The following is a 15,447-nucleotide window of genomic DNA, read 5'->3' as shown; positions in this document are numbered from 1 at the left end:
TTGACCGAAACGATGTGCAAAGCGGCTCTCACAGCAAAACATAGGAGCTCCGCACACCTCTCTCTTTGCAACAGCAACTTCTAAAAAAAAACCAACCCGAAATATAAAAAAATGCAAGTCCCTTCAGCAAAAAACTCACGGTGGGAATTTGAGGCGCAGGGGAGGCGGAGACTGAGAAAGGGGACGCGCGCGTGGGAGAGCCGCCACCCCCCCCCCCGCCTGCCTCGGTGTGTAAGCAAGACCGCGCTCGCCAGGGAGAAGCCCCCGCCCAGCTCATGCATATTCATAAATCTATTTGCATGCCGGCGCCCACCTCCTGACGGCCATTTGTAGCCGGAGCGGGGCTGCTGCCGCTTTCACTCTGCTCGCAGCTGCCGCGCCGAAAAGGAGGAGCCTGCAGCTGGCAGCTGCCCCCGAGCCGCCGCCGCCTGCGCTCCTCGCTCGCTCGCGCCTCCCTTGGCCGGAGTCCCCCCTCGCTGGGCCTGTGGCGGTGGCAGCCCCCGGAGCGGCGAGGCGGCGGCAGCGACCCCCTAGCCCGGGCCGGGAGGTGCCCGCGGCGCCCCTTGCTCGCCTTCGCCTGGCCTGGGCTCCTCCTCGATGGCCGCGGGCTGCCGGGACGGCCCGGGGCAGGAAAAGTACCGTCTGGTGGTGGTGGGCGGCGGCGGAGTGGGCAAGTCCGCGCTCACCATCCAGTTCATCCAGGTGAGGGGCCTGCGAGGGGGCGGCGGCGGCGCCGCCTCTTGCTGTTCTTCGCCAGGGTGGGGCGGCGGCGGCCCCGCCAGGCGGCCGAAGCCCCCTCCCCTTCCTCCGCGGGGCTGCCTGCAGGGTGGGGGCCCCCTATGGGAGCCTGCGCGCGCCTGGACGGGAGACGCTGCTGGGAGGGGCCACGCTCCTCTCGCCTCCTGCCCGGGGAGGCCTGTGGCGCTGCTCGGGGCCAGAGGAGCCTGGAGCTTTTTGCCTGGACGGGGTGGCTGGCGCCGAAGGGAGGGGTTGCCCGCTGGCTTGGCGGCGACGCTGCGCCTGGGGGCGGGGGGTGTGTGTGTGCCGCTGGTTGGGTCCTGCTCCCCGCGCCAACTTCGACGGGGCGGCCGCGTTCTGCGAGACGTTTTTTGGCCCGCTGCTTCCGCGCGGCTGGGCGATCTCGGACTGGATGTGGGTCCGTCCCCTGGGGGCTGCCGCGTGCGCCTTCATTGGATAAGTGCCCCTTCAAACTCGGCGGGGTTTACTTCCGAGGAAGCCCGCCGGCCCCCGAGGCTGCTTCCCGTAGCTTCAGGCTCTGTCGGCGCGAAATCTCTGCTCTCGGATGCCTTTCCAGGAATTTGCTTTGCAACAGGTATGTTCCTTTAAGCGCTGTCTGGGAACCGGCCGCGTTGGCAGCCAATGAGCTTTGGCGTGTGTTCAAAGATGTTTTGACTTTTTGCTTACATCATACTTGATGGAACAAAATCCTTCCAAGCAAAGGCGATGCGTTAAGAATCTCTCTTCCTCCTTAATCCCGCTTCTGGCAGGTGACGGGCGCGTTACCTCTGCCCAGGTAACCTCTCCTAAAGAGGTAATGCTTATTGAGCTCTAAAGTACGTATTATTTGCGTAGGAGAGTATCGGCATCTGCTTGAGGGCACATAAGTAGGAAAATACTTTGTGATAAAGTGGAAGCGGCTGCTTAAAAGGAAACGGAGAAAAAAAGGCTGAACACTTATATAAAAAAAGCCCTTGATGCAATGTTTATTTAAGGTTTTCAGCCTTGATGTAATGTTTGCTTAAGGCTCTGAATGGATGAGGAGATTGACTGCTCTTGTTCAGCGTATCCAAGCCCTGTAGGGCACGAGGACCTTGAACTGAAGTGTGTCTTCCACGTTTATGTGTTGAAGTGGGAGGAAAATGGTCTCTTACCAAAGTAACAATTTTAGGATGTCTTTTGTGTGTATTTTATTTTTATTACTTATTTCAGAACATTTATATGCTCCTTGGTGGCAGTAAAACCTCAAAGGAGCTTGCAAAATATCGGTGTGCATATGTTGAGGGTAAACTGGGGACAGGAAATAAAATTCTTGTTATATAGACAGTATAAGGCAGCTGAGGTTATGTTGCTTTAGAGGGGGTGGGAAGGAGGGTGGTGGTCTGGTGGCTGTGCACAGAAAAGTTGAGTGTTTCAGCTAAGGTGATCTGGCATTGTTGGGAATCGTTAATGCTTGGGAAGCATGATTTGTATATGCTTGGAAGAGGTAGTAGAAATATTAGATTCTGTATCGTGTTTAGCTCATTTTGTAATAGATGGATATGGAAAAGGCAGGTTGATTCTGTGCAGCTTTGCACTTGAAGCACAAAATTTGTTCAGGGCAGCCATCAGGCACTTCATACTATTTGCATATGACTTTCACTGTCTCTAACTCAATTGGCATATTAATAACGAATTCCACAGCCCCATTGAAAGATAAATTGAAGCCTATTGCTTGCACGGCCGCATTCTGAAGATGGGAAAACTGTTAGATTAGTTCATGGGATGTATAAAATGCACCCCCAAACTTATCTTTATCTAGGATTTGAAATAATGAACTCCTGTTTAAGCCTGCAAGACTATGCAAATTTTACTGGGTAGATTCCATTGAACACAGTGGTACTTACTTTTGAGTAAGCACACTCAGAATTGAAATGTGTCTGACGGTTGCTGTGTTCTGACTCTCTTCTGATTTCATTTTGACTGACAGAGAAAAAAATGGAACCCAAAGTGCAACCATAAAAGTATCCATTTACAGCCCAGCTTTGAGTTAAAGGGCTGTTTATGGTCATCTACACATAATGTTGGGTTTGTTCATCAGTTTGAATGTCTGCTGTCTTCTACTGCTGTTGCATGGTAGCAAAGACCTGAATAGCTTGCCTTTTCTGAAATACGTACTGGGTTTAGAATAATTGTAATCCCATTTTGTGCGGCTTATTGGTGGATATTTGCCAGTGGATGGAGATAATTAGTTTATCCCTGCATGGCTGAAGCTACAGTTAACAGATTACCATTCAGATTTTGTATAGTTTCCATAGATAGTACTGTCTGGATGCTGACTATGGCTATATATCCCCCTGTGTAGTTTTACATTCCAGAGGGGTGGGCATGTCAGTCTGCTGTGGCCAAAACAACTTTGGTTTTATGGCACCATAAAGGCTAGAAGGGATGCAAGCCTTTGTGGGCTAGATGCATCACTTGGTTTCCAAAGTTGGTTTTTGACACAGTGAGGCCAAAAGAGTACATGGAATCATACTCCAAAATTTAGCGCAGTAAGCCTCCACTGTTGTGCCATTAAAATATCTAAATCTACATACCTGCATTTAGCAAAGTACACGTGACTTTAGATGAGATCAGAGCAGCTGGATTTAACGATTGACTTTAAATTCCTGACGCTGATGAGCTGATACTGCTCATTAGATTTCACTCGGGCAACACAGCGTCAAAAGCAATCTGAGTTGCTTTCTAGATAGAAATGAGGAATAAGTGAGCTATTCTGTATCTTATTTTTTTTAAGATGAGCTAAAATGTGTGTATTGGGTTTCCGAATATGCTCCAATCAGCTATGTGCTGATTTCCCGAAAGTTTTGTTCAGGCAAACATCTTAATTGACTTCAAATAAGTTTTGCTCACCATAGCCAATTAAAGTACTCTAAGCTCAGTTTGTTTTGTCTAGGCTTGAGGCGAAGTAGAACATTTCTAGTTCTACTTTTGATGTAACTTGCATAGCACTTAGGGCAAGTTGACGTGTGATTTCATGTTGCTGTGGTACAAGGGGAACATGCATAGTGGCAAAATGTTCTCCTTTTGCTCTTGGGCAATGCTTAGTAAGGCTGCTGCTTTCATTGCATGTGAAACCCTGTGAGTAATGATAAAGGTCTGATATAACGCGCTAGTGAATCCTCAGATGTACTTGCACAACCTTTGCCAGATAACACAGCCCATCTACAGTGGGATTTGGGGGGCTTAACCTAGGTGCTCGGCTGCAGGAGTATCATGGCTTTCTTAAAGCCCTGTGACTTGAAATTGCTTTGCAGTGCATACAGAACTCTCTTCTGAAAGCTGGCTGCTGTCAAAGTGCAGCTGTGCTTGCTTTGGTGGCAATCTTTGTCCACACTGCATAGTAGTAGCACAACTGTACCTGTCATCAGCAACTGCCTTTAATAGCAACGCATCAGTATGGAGTAAAGCTACACAAGCTGAGTGTTGTATTGCGACTACTCAGCCAATCTTATTTTACAAACGCCTTCACCCTCTGCTGCAGCAATCAAAAGTGACTTTCTTAAATGTTGTAAGGTTAGTTAGCCTGGACAGTGGCTTCATAGGAACAGAGAAATCTAGATCATTTTTTTGGGGGGGGGGGCGTTCATGGTACCCTTAATCATGCCAAACATTTCACAATGCATTCATTGTCCAAGTAGCAAGTCTCTTCATAATTGATGCTGTAACCACTATAAACATTCATTTAGTTCTTCTAACTGTAAGCCCAGGGTCTCTCCAGGGCTAGATAAAGTTATCACTACTGTACAAACTAACCCCAGTTCCTTTCTGTAGCAAGAGCTGGGAGGGGAGGGAGGAAAGAGACACTGTCATCTTTCTGGCAGAGAAGACAAGAATGAACTAATTGTGTGAAACATCCCAGGAGTGTATAAAACTTGGCACTTGCTGAGCGGTGTCCAGATCCACAGTGTGACCTCTTAACAGTGCAAAGTGTGTCTTGCCATTGGGAGTAGATGTAGCTTGCTGCTGGATTCAGAGGCAGGTGTTGTTTTAGGTTTTAATATATGAAACTTTGTGTTGACTGCAGATTTTCATTGCTGCCATGCCCCTGTGCAGCATTCCACGATGAGTGTATCAGTGCCACATCCTCATCTTCTAGCCTGTCTTGGTCATACTAGACTGAAGTTCTTGTTCTCGTTCATTTTTTGTTATGGATTGAAGCAGCAAGAAGATGAAATGTGAATATATGAAATTCATATAGCCATTTGTTGTTGTTGTTTAGTTGTTTAGTCGTGTCCGACTCTTCGTGACCCCAGGGACCAGAGCACGCCAGGCACCTCTGTCCTCCACTACCTCCCGCAGTTTGGTCAAACTCATGCTGGTAACCTCGAAAACACTATCCAACCATCTCGTCCTCTGTCGCCCCCTTCTCCTTGTGCCCTCCATCTTTCTCAGCATCAGTGTCTTCTCCAGGGAGTCTTTTCTTCTCATGAGGTAGCCAAAGTATTGGAGCCTCAGCTTCACGATCTGTCCTTCCAGTGAGCACTCAGGGCTGATTTCCTTAAGAATGGATGCGTTTGATCTTCTTGCAGTCCATGGGACTCTTAAGAGTCTTCTCCAGCACCATAATTCAAAAGCATCAATTCTTCGGCAATCAGCCTTCTTTATGGTCCAGCTCTCACTTCCATACATTATTAAAATAATTATATTTCACTATTCGTTTAAAAATGTCAGTGGCTTTCAGCAATTGTGCATGGCACCATACAATAACCATATGAGAAGTTAAAATCAGAAATCAGCTAACTATTGTGGAAAGAATTCCTGCATGAGCCTGATGAAATAGAAAAGTTTTCAGCAGGCATTTAAAACTTGGCTCAGAATGCACCCACTGAATCTCTTTTGGCAGAGTATTCTATAGGACTGGGCTGATGACACCACTAATGGTTTGGTTTCTTGTTGTTGTCAAATGAGCCTTGCCAACTCTTGGAGCAACTAACAATGTTCCTGCAGGATAATCTCAGTGATTGATTACTGCTTAATTGTTGGAGCAGTAAGGAAAAGTACTATCAGCATCACTTGGCTTAGCTTTATCTGTTTAAAGTTAATATAGCACTTAGTTCATAGCATGCTCTTTCGGCATGCAGGAGATCTCTACACCCTCCAGATTCAACTCACATCATTCCTGACTATTGCAAATACTGGCTGGGAGTTGTAGTTCAAAGCATTTGAAGGGCACCTTGTTGGGGATGACTGCTGTAGGCATAGGTAGATCATATTCAGTTCCACAGGTGCAGTAATCGATTGCACTTGAGACTTTGGGCACTCTCACTGGATCTGCATAACCTTTCTCATAAGAGGTGCAGCTACTTCTGCAGTAAGTGGTATAGATCCTTTGAACTCTGTAATTTCCAAATTGGTTACACCACTGACATACTGTAGGAAATTAAGCCTGCAATTCAATACATTCTTACTTGGGAGGCAAGCTTTACTGAGTGAAGTAGGATTTATGTCTGAGTAAATGTGCTTTTCTTCTGAGTTCAAAATACCCCACCCAAAAAGGAAATTGTGCTCTTTGTGGCTGCAAAGATCCTGACTGGAATAAGGGATGAAACTGACCTAAAGCAATGACTTAGAAGGGAATCCAGGAAATAGATTTCTCCAAAGGCAAATATATCCAAGAGAGACAGATATCTGCAATGGGGAGGCAGTTTCCTTCAGAAAAGGCCAGTCAAAATGATAAGGGGGTGAAGCAGCACCACTTTGAGGAAAGGGTGCAGCATTTGGGGCTTTTCAGTTTAGACAGAAGTGTACAGTGGTACCTCGGGTTAAGAACTTAATTCGTTTCAGAGGTCCGTTCTTAACCTGAAGCACCACTTTAGCTAATGGGGCTTCCTGCTGCCGCTGCTGCGCGATTTCTGTTCTCAGCCTGAAGCAAAGTTCTTAACCCGAGGTACTATTTCTGGGTTAGCGGAGTCTTTAACCTGAAGCTTCTGTAACCCAAGGTACCACTGTATAGAATTCTGCATCTCATGAAGAAGCTTTTCTCCCTCTCTCCTAGCAGTAGAACTCATGGGGGGCATCCAGTGAAGCTGAATGTCGAAAGATTCAGGGCAGGTAGAAGAAAGTGCTTCTTCACACAGCACATAGTTATACTGTGGAACTCACTTCCACAGGATGCAGTGGCGGCCACCAACATGGGTGGCTTTAAAAGAAGACTGGACAAATTTGTGGAGGATAAGGCTATCAGTGGTTACTAGCTATACTTTGGAGGCAGCAATGCTTCTGAATACCATTTGCTGGAAACCACAGCAGGGGAGAGTGCACTTGTGCTCAGGTCCTGCTTGTGCATTTCCATAGGCATCATGTTGGCTAGGATGCTGGGCTATAGATGGACTGTTGGCCTGCATTTATTTCATAGCAATTCCCCCCCCCTGCCCCCGAAGATTTAAAATGGTCCTGCTAGTGCCAATGCAGATAAAGTCCATCTTTATTATACCCATATTGCAGAAGGTGGGGCTTTGCCTTCTGCAACTTTGCCTTCTGCAAAGTAACCAAAAGTCATGTCCATATTCACAACAACCCGGAAGTGTAGTCCAGCATTACCCTGTCTTGTGTGCATTCTAGAGAAATGCTGTTGGAGGGGCAGTGACATTGATTGCAGCAGCAGTGCACTTAAGGGCAGGGAAGGAGGGTGCAGGGAGCCTGGGGAACAACAACACCAAAATAGCAGCAGGTGGAAATATATAATCTGGATGCCCATGCCTAGACAGCAGGTCTGCCTGCTGAGAAACAATGGAGGAATAGACCTGGCAATAACCAGTTTCTCAAGAGGCAGGTCTACTCACACCTCACTGCCCCACAGTCACCAGGTCTACCAGAAATGGAAGAAGTGTTCTTGGATGCTTCTTCTGTAATAGGCACATCTATTTTATTGTTTATTTTCTTGGGAATATTTACTTTGGAAAAATTCCTGTGACCACTAGGCAGTCTGCAACTAAGACATGCTCTGAGCAGAACCATCGATATAACAAGTCACTTAAGTTTGTTGCTTTCATAGATGCCGAAGGATCTACTCCTGAGTACGGCTGACTTTGGATACCCCCTGTCAAATCTGCAAGAGCAGAGTGCACCTCCAATTTGATCCAAGGGGAGGAAGTGTTCCTCCATTCCCAGAACATCCTGAATTAAGCACAACTGAGATCAGGGTAGCTATTTCAATCTGAGGGGCTGAGTGCAAAGCTGCCTAAGATGCAATTAACCGCTGGTGTTCTTGAATATCCAAATCCCAGCAAATTGCTTGGAAAAGCAACCTGAATAGACTCTTTGCTTTAGCCTGGGATAAGGTAGGGATAAGTTGCTTTGTGGTGTTGGTTATGCTATAGAATGCATGCAGCTGCTGCAGAGCTTTCCCCCAGCTGTCGTGCACCGGTTTGTCACAATATACCCTGCATTTTCTTCCCACTTAACCCTCTTAACTTTCTGAGTTTCTGTGCCCAAAGGAATAGGGGTTAGTGGATCCTCAACTGTTCCTTTTTTTTTTTTTTAGGGAAACTGCAAACAGTTGTTTGTTTCCTAGTTCATTTAGGCTTAAGTTGAACAGTCCGTAGCTATGAATTAGAAGAAATATTCTGAAAGTACACTATCTGTGTATACAAAATGTTAGAAATGTGTTGCTGCATGTTTGATTTTTCTTTAAATTGCATGTGTAGAACAGCAGTTAAAGAAAAGTTTTTAAACTTGTTTTGATTTTTTAAAGTTTCTGTAACCTGCCCTGAGACCCTGCAGCAAAGGGTTGGAAATAAATAATAAAAGCTCATTGTTGTGCACTCTGCTGATTAGCTCTAGTTAATTTAATATCCCCAGTGATAGTGGATCTGAATCTCGTCCCCTGTCGTCCCCTTCTTCTTGTGCCCTCAATCTTTCCCAGCATCAGGGTCTTTTCCAGGGAGTCTTCTCTTCTCATGAGGTGGCAAACCAACAAATCCTAAATATGTAAAATTCCTCTTTTATAAAACACCTGTTTGTTTTGACACACTATTTTGACCAGAGTCACTGTTACTGGTGTTCCAGCTTAGACTAGCCAGATAAGATACAACTTATTTCTATTTCTGAAGCAGGTGGTAATGTATATTGGGGCTGGGCGATATATTGTCCAAAACTGGGTTGAAGTCCCTATTGTGATATCAGTTGCATAATTTTTGACCTTGCAACATATCCCAAATCATAATGTGTATGTGTGTGTGCACGCACTTTGCAAAAATCACAATGCGGGAAAAACCATGAAACCAGTTAATGCCTCTATACAACTCCATTCTTATTTCAGACATTGTGATATATTGGTATATCACGGTGCCGTGTGACTAGACTAAAAGCCGAAAGGGGTCAAAATAGTTTGTGTGTCCCCAAACAAGAGGCTCTTCTGGTTAAGCAATAGCCACAAGACATCGTGGATTTCTTGATTAGAGAATGGCAGTGAACACCTACCATACTTTCACACTGTATATTGTCTGATTCCAAGGGATATCCATGTTTCTTGGCTATCACAATCATACTGTTACATCTGCTGCAGGACTGATTCTGGGAGCCTCATATTCCAGATGAACTATCTGGAACACACAGGCTCTGTCTGTGTAGGAGGCTCCAGGTTCTTGGACAGCTGATCTGCATGAGAGCTGTTTCAAGATGGACCCATGTTTAAATAAGGTAGCTTAATATATTCATCAATTTAAGAGCTCCTGGTTTGCCAGCTTCAGTAATGATGTTCAATCAGGAGTGGAATCTGTCTATTGATCTTTCCATGTTTACATATTTCCTTCAAGGAGCACAAGATGCCCTCGTGTCTTGCAGAAGTAGTGACCTCTTCTTTAAGGGGCCTTCTAAAAAGCAGGCAGTTTTGAAACTTTGCATTGTTTTTTGAACAGGTTTGTTGCGATGGGGTAAAGGAAGTGGTTAAAGCTTGTTAAAACTTAGCTAAAAATATCAGTGGAGGTTTTTGGTTGCAATCCATGCCTCTTGAAAGGAAGCTTTAACACCCTGTATCAGAAGGACTGAGTGATTGCCATTTAAACAAACAAAACAGAAGTTTGGATTGCAACTTACGCAGTTAACTGCAACAGCACCAAATAACGATGTGGTAATGCTTGGGGAAGAGTTTGCTAACTAGATAGAACCAGAGGGCTCAGAGTTCAAAAGAGATCCATGTTTACTGCTACAGACTGTGCCACTTGAAAGATCAGAGAATATTTTTCTTGTATGTAGGGGGCGGCACCAGCCTTATATTTACAGCAAATTATAACAACCATGGGAAACGGGTGGCACTGTGGGTAAAACCTTAGCGCCTAGGACTTGCCGATCGCATGGTCGGCGGTTCGAATCCCCGCGGCGGGGTGCGCTCCCGTCATTCGGTCCCAGCGCCTGCCAACCTAGCAGTTCGAAAGCACCCCCGGGTGCAAGTAGATAAATAGGGACCGCTTACCAGCGGGAAGGTAAACGGCGTTCCGTGTGCTGCGCTGGCTCGCCAGATGCAGCTTGTCACTCTGGCCGCGTGACCCAGAAGTGTCTGCGGACAGTGCTGGCTCCCGGCCTATAGAGTGAGATGAGCGCACAACGCTAGAGTCTGGCAAGACTGGCCCGTACGGGCAGGGGTACCTTTACCTTTACCTTATAACAACCATGGAGTGAATTGTGTGTGAGGCAACTTTCAATTGAGGTATTTTCTGCACAGAAGTGGATAATACCAATTTCATACACCCACTCAGGGTTTTTTTTCCAGCCGGAACGTGCTGGAACTCAGGTGGGTGCCACTGCTATTCTAAGAGAGCAAGGGAGGTGTTCGTGGTGAGTTTCGTCACCTCTGCACTGCACCCACTAATTATATTTATGTGCCTTGCTTTTAAGTGAATTTCTTATTGTGTAATGGCGATGAGTTAGAAATGTTCTAAAGATGAGTGGATGAGGTGCAGCCTTATTCCCAGCTGGAGATGGGCAGTGAAGTGGTGGATTGCCACTGAATTTTCACACTGCTTCTGAGGAACGTGGAGCCTCTATAACAGGGGTCCCCAAACTAAGGCCCGTGGGCCGGATAAGGCCCAAGGGACTCGTTTATCTGGCCCGCGGTGACCCCCACGGCCCGCTGCCACCGCCTGCTCTTACCGGCGCTGCACTACGTGGCTGCCCACTTCTGGGTTAGAGGAGTACTGGAAATAGCTTGTGCGCATGCACAAGCGTTATTTCTGGTGCACATTGGGTCAGAGGAGGCCCATGCACATGCACACAAGCTATTTCTGGTGCTCCTCCGGCCCGGAAGTGTGCTGGATATAGTGTGTGCACACACGCTCCCCCGCGTGATCGGTGCTGGAGACACCGGCCCGAGGTTTGCTGACCTCTGCTCTATAAAGTGCTCTGGGAACATTCCCCTTTCCGGCTGCAAGATCACAAAGAGACCTGGAACTCACGAAAGGCAGGAAGGGATGCTTAGAACAATGACTGGTAGAAAGCAAATCTGTTGACTCTTTTTGTTTTTTTAATGACAACTAAATCCCCTTTGTAGAGCCTATGAGCCTCTGGCAAGTGATGGCTGTAAATTCACGTGCAAACACCACGTTAGCTCTATAAACAGGTATGTGTTGTAATGGGTATTGCCCGCGACATGTCTGTGCATCAATTTCAAAAGTATGTAGCTATATTAAGATGGTTTCAGTTTTTCAGTATGAAAACACATTTTTTTCTAGCGAGTCAGGGTAGTAAAATGGCACTATATAGTCAGACCACTTCCCCTTGGGGTTAATCTGGTAACTCCCTGGCATGCTGCATTCCATTCATTTTGTAGTTAACTCAAGCATGTCCTTCCACTACTACTTTAAGCTGCAACCCAAGAGGTTTGGAGATCCTGCCTTCTTGAAAAGGGTCTTTTGTTTGTTAGATTGGAACTGATAAAGAGCGATAACAAGAGAATGCTATTTTTGTCTACAGAACTGCACATTGGGCTGTTTGGACCATCCTCACCAGATTGGGAGGTAAATCTGTAGGGGTGAGGGTTAGAGCTTGGATGAGCAACATAGCTTTAAATAGGTGTCCCAATGAGCTCTCAAAGCTAAGTTTGACTTCGCAGTGATATTTTAAACAGTTTCATGAATTTGGGAAAGCTCTCGAGCTATTTCAAAACATGTAAGAGTTTGTTATATAACCCTTTCTGAAAGGATACATTGGAATTGATTTTCTGCTAGCAAAGCTTGGAAGCTGTGAAGGGAGTGAGCTGAGCATGCCATCTTTGTGCAAATGGGATAATTTGCACCAAACGACTGAACAAATAACAGAGAGAGAGAGAGAGCACCCAAAATATGCTTGGCTGCCACTCAACTAAATGGGACCTCAGTGCACATACCTGTGTGCTGGATGGGCCAAGCACTCGATTGTAGACTTCCTTCATACAGATAGCAGTGTTTATCCTTTATGCACAGCCACAGCACTCCTCCAACTACAGGGTGACAGCTGTCAGTGCTTTAATAGTTTGGTTTCATGCCCTATAATTACAGCAAACCTGCTGTTGGAGAGAAGGGAGCAGGAAAAACAATCCTCCTCTTCTTCCCCACTTCTTCATGCTATACTTAAGGAAGATCAAGCTGTCAAGAGGCTTGCCTTCCACTGACCTTTATTAAGCAAGGGGATAATACTCTGTACCTTCTCCCATCTGGAATCTTGCAGTATGGAAGGAGCTGAATTTGCCTCTTGGTTAACAGTGTGTTGAAACAGCCTTTTAAAAAGTGCAGTGTGTGTGGAGAGAATTGGTGTGCTTGGATAGCAGTTGCTGTCCTTACTGCGTGTCCTGGATGCATAGGAGTGTGCGTTTGAGAGATGTGCTATAATGAGTTCCTTATCCTAGACAACAAACCTCTTGCAGGAATTTTCCAGTGGTGATTTGGAAGGTGAAGTAGAAGTGGGTGAGGAAGGGGGAGGGGGCATTGTCAAAAGGGGGAGGGGTAGAGGGTGAAGGCTAAACATTGTGACAGCTGCACAAATGGCAGAATTCAACAGGTAAATTTGTACCTTATGGAAAGTACAGCGATGGGGAAAGCTGCTGTTGTTTTTCTGCCTGCTGTGCGATTGTTAAAAAGGCTCAAAAGCATCTCCTTTCAAAAATTGGCAACTCTTTGCAATGCAGGATTAATTTCTAGCTCTCCATTCCAAATAGGTAATAAGTGGGCTACACACATTAGCGATCTGATTTTGGGTTTGATCATTAAAGAGGCCAATAGGTAAAGCTGGAGTGTGTACACTTTTGGGTAGCTTCTCCAAAAAGACAGCAAAGCTCCATCCAGTCTTGGGTGAAGCAAGGAATGTGACACTTACCATTGGACAACCGACTCTGTTCTAGTCATAAGTTTCTACACCCCTCATCCCTTCATCCTTCATCCAGGGAAGAGGCACAACAATAGTTCAAGAACAGGTTGAACCCAGGCAAAAACACTTAAGGAGGGTGCAGAGCACTTAAGGAGGGGCATGGCATGGGGAGAGTCCTGAGGGCCACAGGTAGAATGGCCTGGAAGGCCACATTCAGGCCAAGAGTCTACTCCCCTGCAATACAGCACTTTCATAGATGCTAAGTTTGTGTTCTTTCATTTACCAAAAGCAAAAAAAATGCCAAACAACAACTCTCAGAGCTAGTTTTGTGGCACAAGTGCACAGCTGACAGCTCACCAGGTGTCTCAACAGAAATAGTACTTGCTTACACACACACACACACACACACACACACACACACCATTTTAAACTGATAACTTTTATAGAAAGTGAACATAATAAGCAGTGTGCATTTGGGATTCTCTTCTGTTTGGTATTCTGTAGAAGCTTCTCTTAAAATACTTCTAAGTAGTTTAATTTGGAGCTCAGAGGCACCAATACCCAGTTGTATGGCTGCTACAGACAAGCTTTCATTTGACCAACAAATATATGTTAAGCTTGGGAGCATTTATTATATGTTAAGCATTGCTTCCCCTTTACTCATGGAAACTGGGCTGCCTGCAATAGCAAACAAATGCATTGTCTCCTCCTGTCTCAGTTCCTATGAGTTCTTGCTGTAGAAACCTCTCATGTGCCAACAGTCCACACTGGAAAGTGGTGCTCATTCTGGGCAGCAAGCCTAGTCCAACTGGGAAATGATCTCTTTGTAGATTTAACAATTATAGTTTTATATCTGGCTTAGGTGCAAGTGTGTATGTATGTATAATTAAAATATGTATGTATAATTAAAAGGGACATTCCTGGAAGTGATGATCCAAAAGACAATGCACTATGACAGGCATAGGCAAACTCCAGATGTTTTGGGACTACAACTCCCACCATCCCTGACCACTGGTCCTGTTAGCTAGGGATGGTGGGAGTTGTAGTCTCAAAAACATCTGGAGGGCCCAGTTTGCCTATGCCTGCACTATGCAGTATGGAATAAGTACTTGCTAGCAGTTGACTGGCATTTTATATTTCAAATAAGTCCAAAATTTAGAAGCTCCAGATGCTTGTTTTTTTATTATTACATGATTTGGGTTTATCACTATTATTATAAGCTCCAATATTCAGCAGGGCATTTTTGTGAGATGACTTGGCAACCTTATGATCCTGGAGCTGTATTGAAGTAAAGAACCCCTTTGAAAGCCATTCTGGTATTCAGAGGCTTGTGTGTCTATGCATTGCATTCTCTTCTCCATTCATTCTTCAACTTTTAGATCCTCAGCAAGGCTTTCACACAGGTTATCTGTAACCTGAGAACAACTCACATGTGGGAACTTACTCATGCAAATAACAAGAAATGAAAATAAGTTGGGGCAGGAGCCCTCAAGGGGAAGTACCTTTCTGGAAAGCCCCCAGCAGTAACTATCTTAATACACATCTGTTGCTATTAAAGGGGCTGAATTTTCTCCTGATTATCTGACGGAACCCCCTCATGTGCCCTGAACTCTTAAAGTAGGAAAGTCTGTAGTGGAGTTTTGTAATGCAAGCTTCATATCTGGCTTACTCCTGGAGTCCAGACTTCATGTTCTATGGCTCTGAAATCAGTAGGCATGGTGAGCCACTCTCACTTTTTGTAACTACAAGCTACTTTGCATAGATCTATATTGATTGCGGAGCTGTGGATAAAAACAAAGCTGAGCAGTCAACGTTTATAGTTTTAAACTTTCAAGATAAAATTTCCCTGCATGCATCAACACTTAACATCATCCAATCAGCACTAGAACTTTACTTAATATAGTTATGGAGGGGAAGCCCACCCAGCACCAATATTTCAAAAAAATCCCAAGCCCATGGCATGCGCAGTGCTCAAACATCCCTATAGTGGCTACTTGTAGACTTCTGGTTCTCCGATACATTTATGGTTCTTGGAAATTGTGTGTGTAAGTGTGTAAGTTTTGTTTGTTTTTGAAGTTCCTAGTATTACTCCTTTTATTCTGGAATTTGATAGATAACAGTGGTTACATCTAACTTTCTAGAGCTTTTTCATCCAGATACTTCCAAATTTGATAGGTTTACTCTTCATCTGGAGACTGTCCAGTCGTAACACTTCATTAGCCCAACCAAACGTGTTTATTTGCATTATGTTAACGTTGTAATAACTGTAAAGTGATTGGCTGTGAACTGCAGGTATTTACATTCCCATCTGGAATGGTACCAGACACACTTGGCTAAGGAAGTCTTGAGTTTCTGCTCAGGGAGTAGGGCATTGGTTAATACAAAGCAGTA

The 15,447-nt window shown here is 45.3% G+C and overlaps 1 protein-coding gene across 2 annotated transcripts in view; it reads left to right on the top strand.

Moving 5' to 3' along the window:
• Positions 1 to 344: 344 nt before the first annotated feature.
• Positions 345 to 15,447, top strand: part of RRAS2 (RAS related 2) — a 33,054-nt gene continuing 17,951 nt past the window's right edge. Inside the window, exon 1 of one of the 2 annotated variants that reach the window (XM_077930781.1) lies at positions 345 to 702. In XM_077930781.1, coding sequence (XP_077786907.1) covers positions 598 to 702 — 105 coding nt within the window. In that variant the 5' untranslated portion in view covers positions 345 to 597. Of the gene's footprint in view, positions 703 to 1,071; positions 1,334 to 15,447 lie in introns of those variants that run through there. The other variant, XM_077930783.1, reaches the window with a different exon arrangement.

This window comes from Podarcis muralis, chromosome 1 (assembly GCF_964188315.1).
Source record: "Podarcis muralis chromosome 1, rPodMur119.hap1.1, whole genome shotgun sequence".
Lineage (NCBI taxonomy): Eukaryota > Metazoa > Chordata > Lepidosauria > Squamata > Lacertidae > Podarcis > Podarcis muralis.
This window is presented reverse-complemented; position numbering and strand designations above follow the sequence as displayed.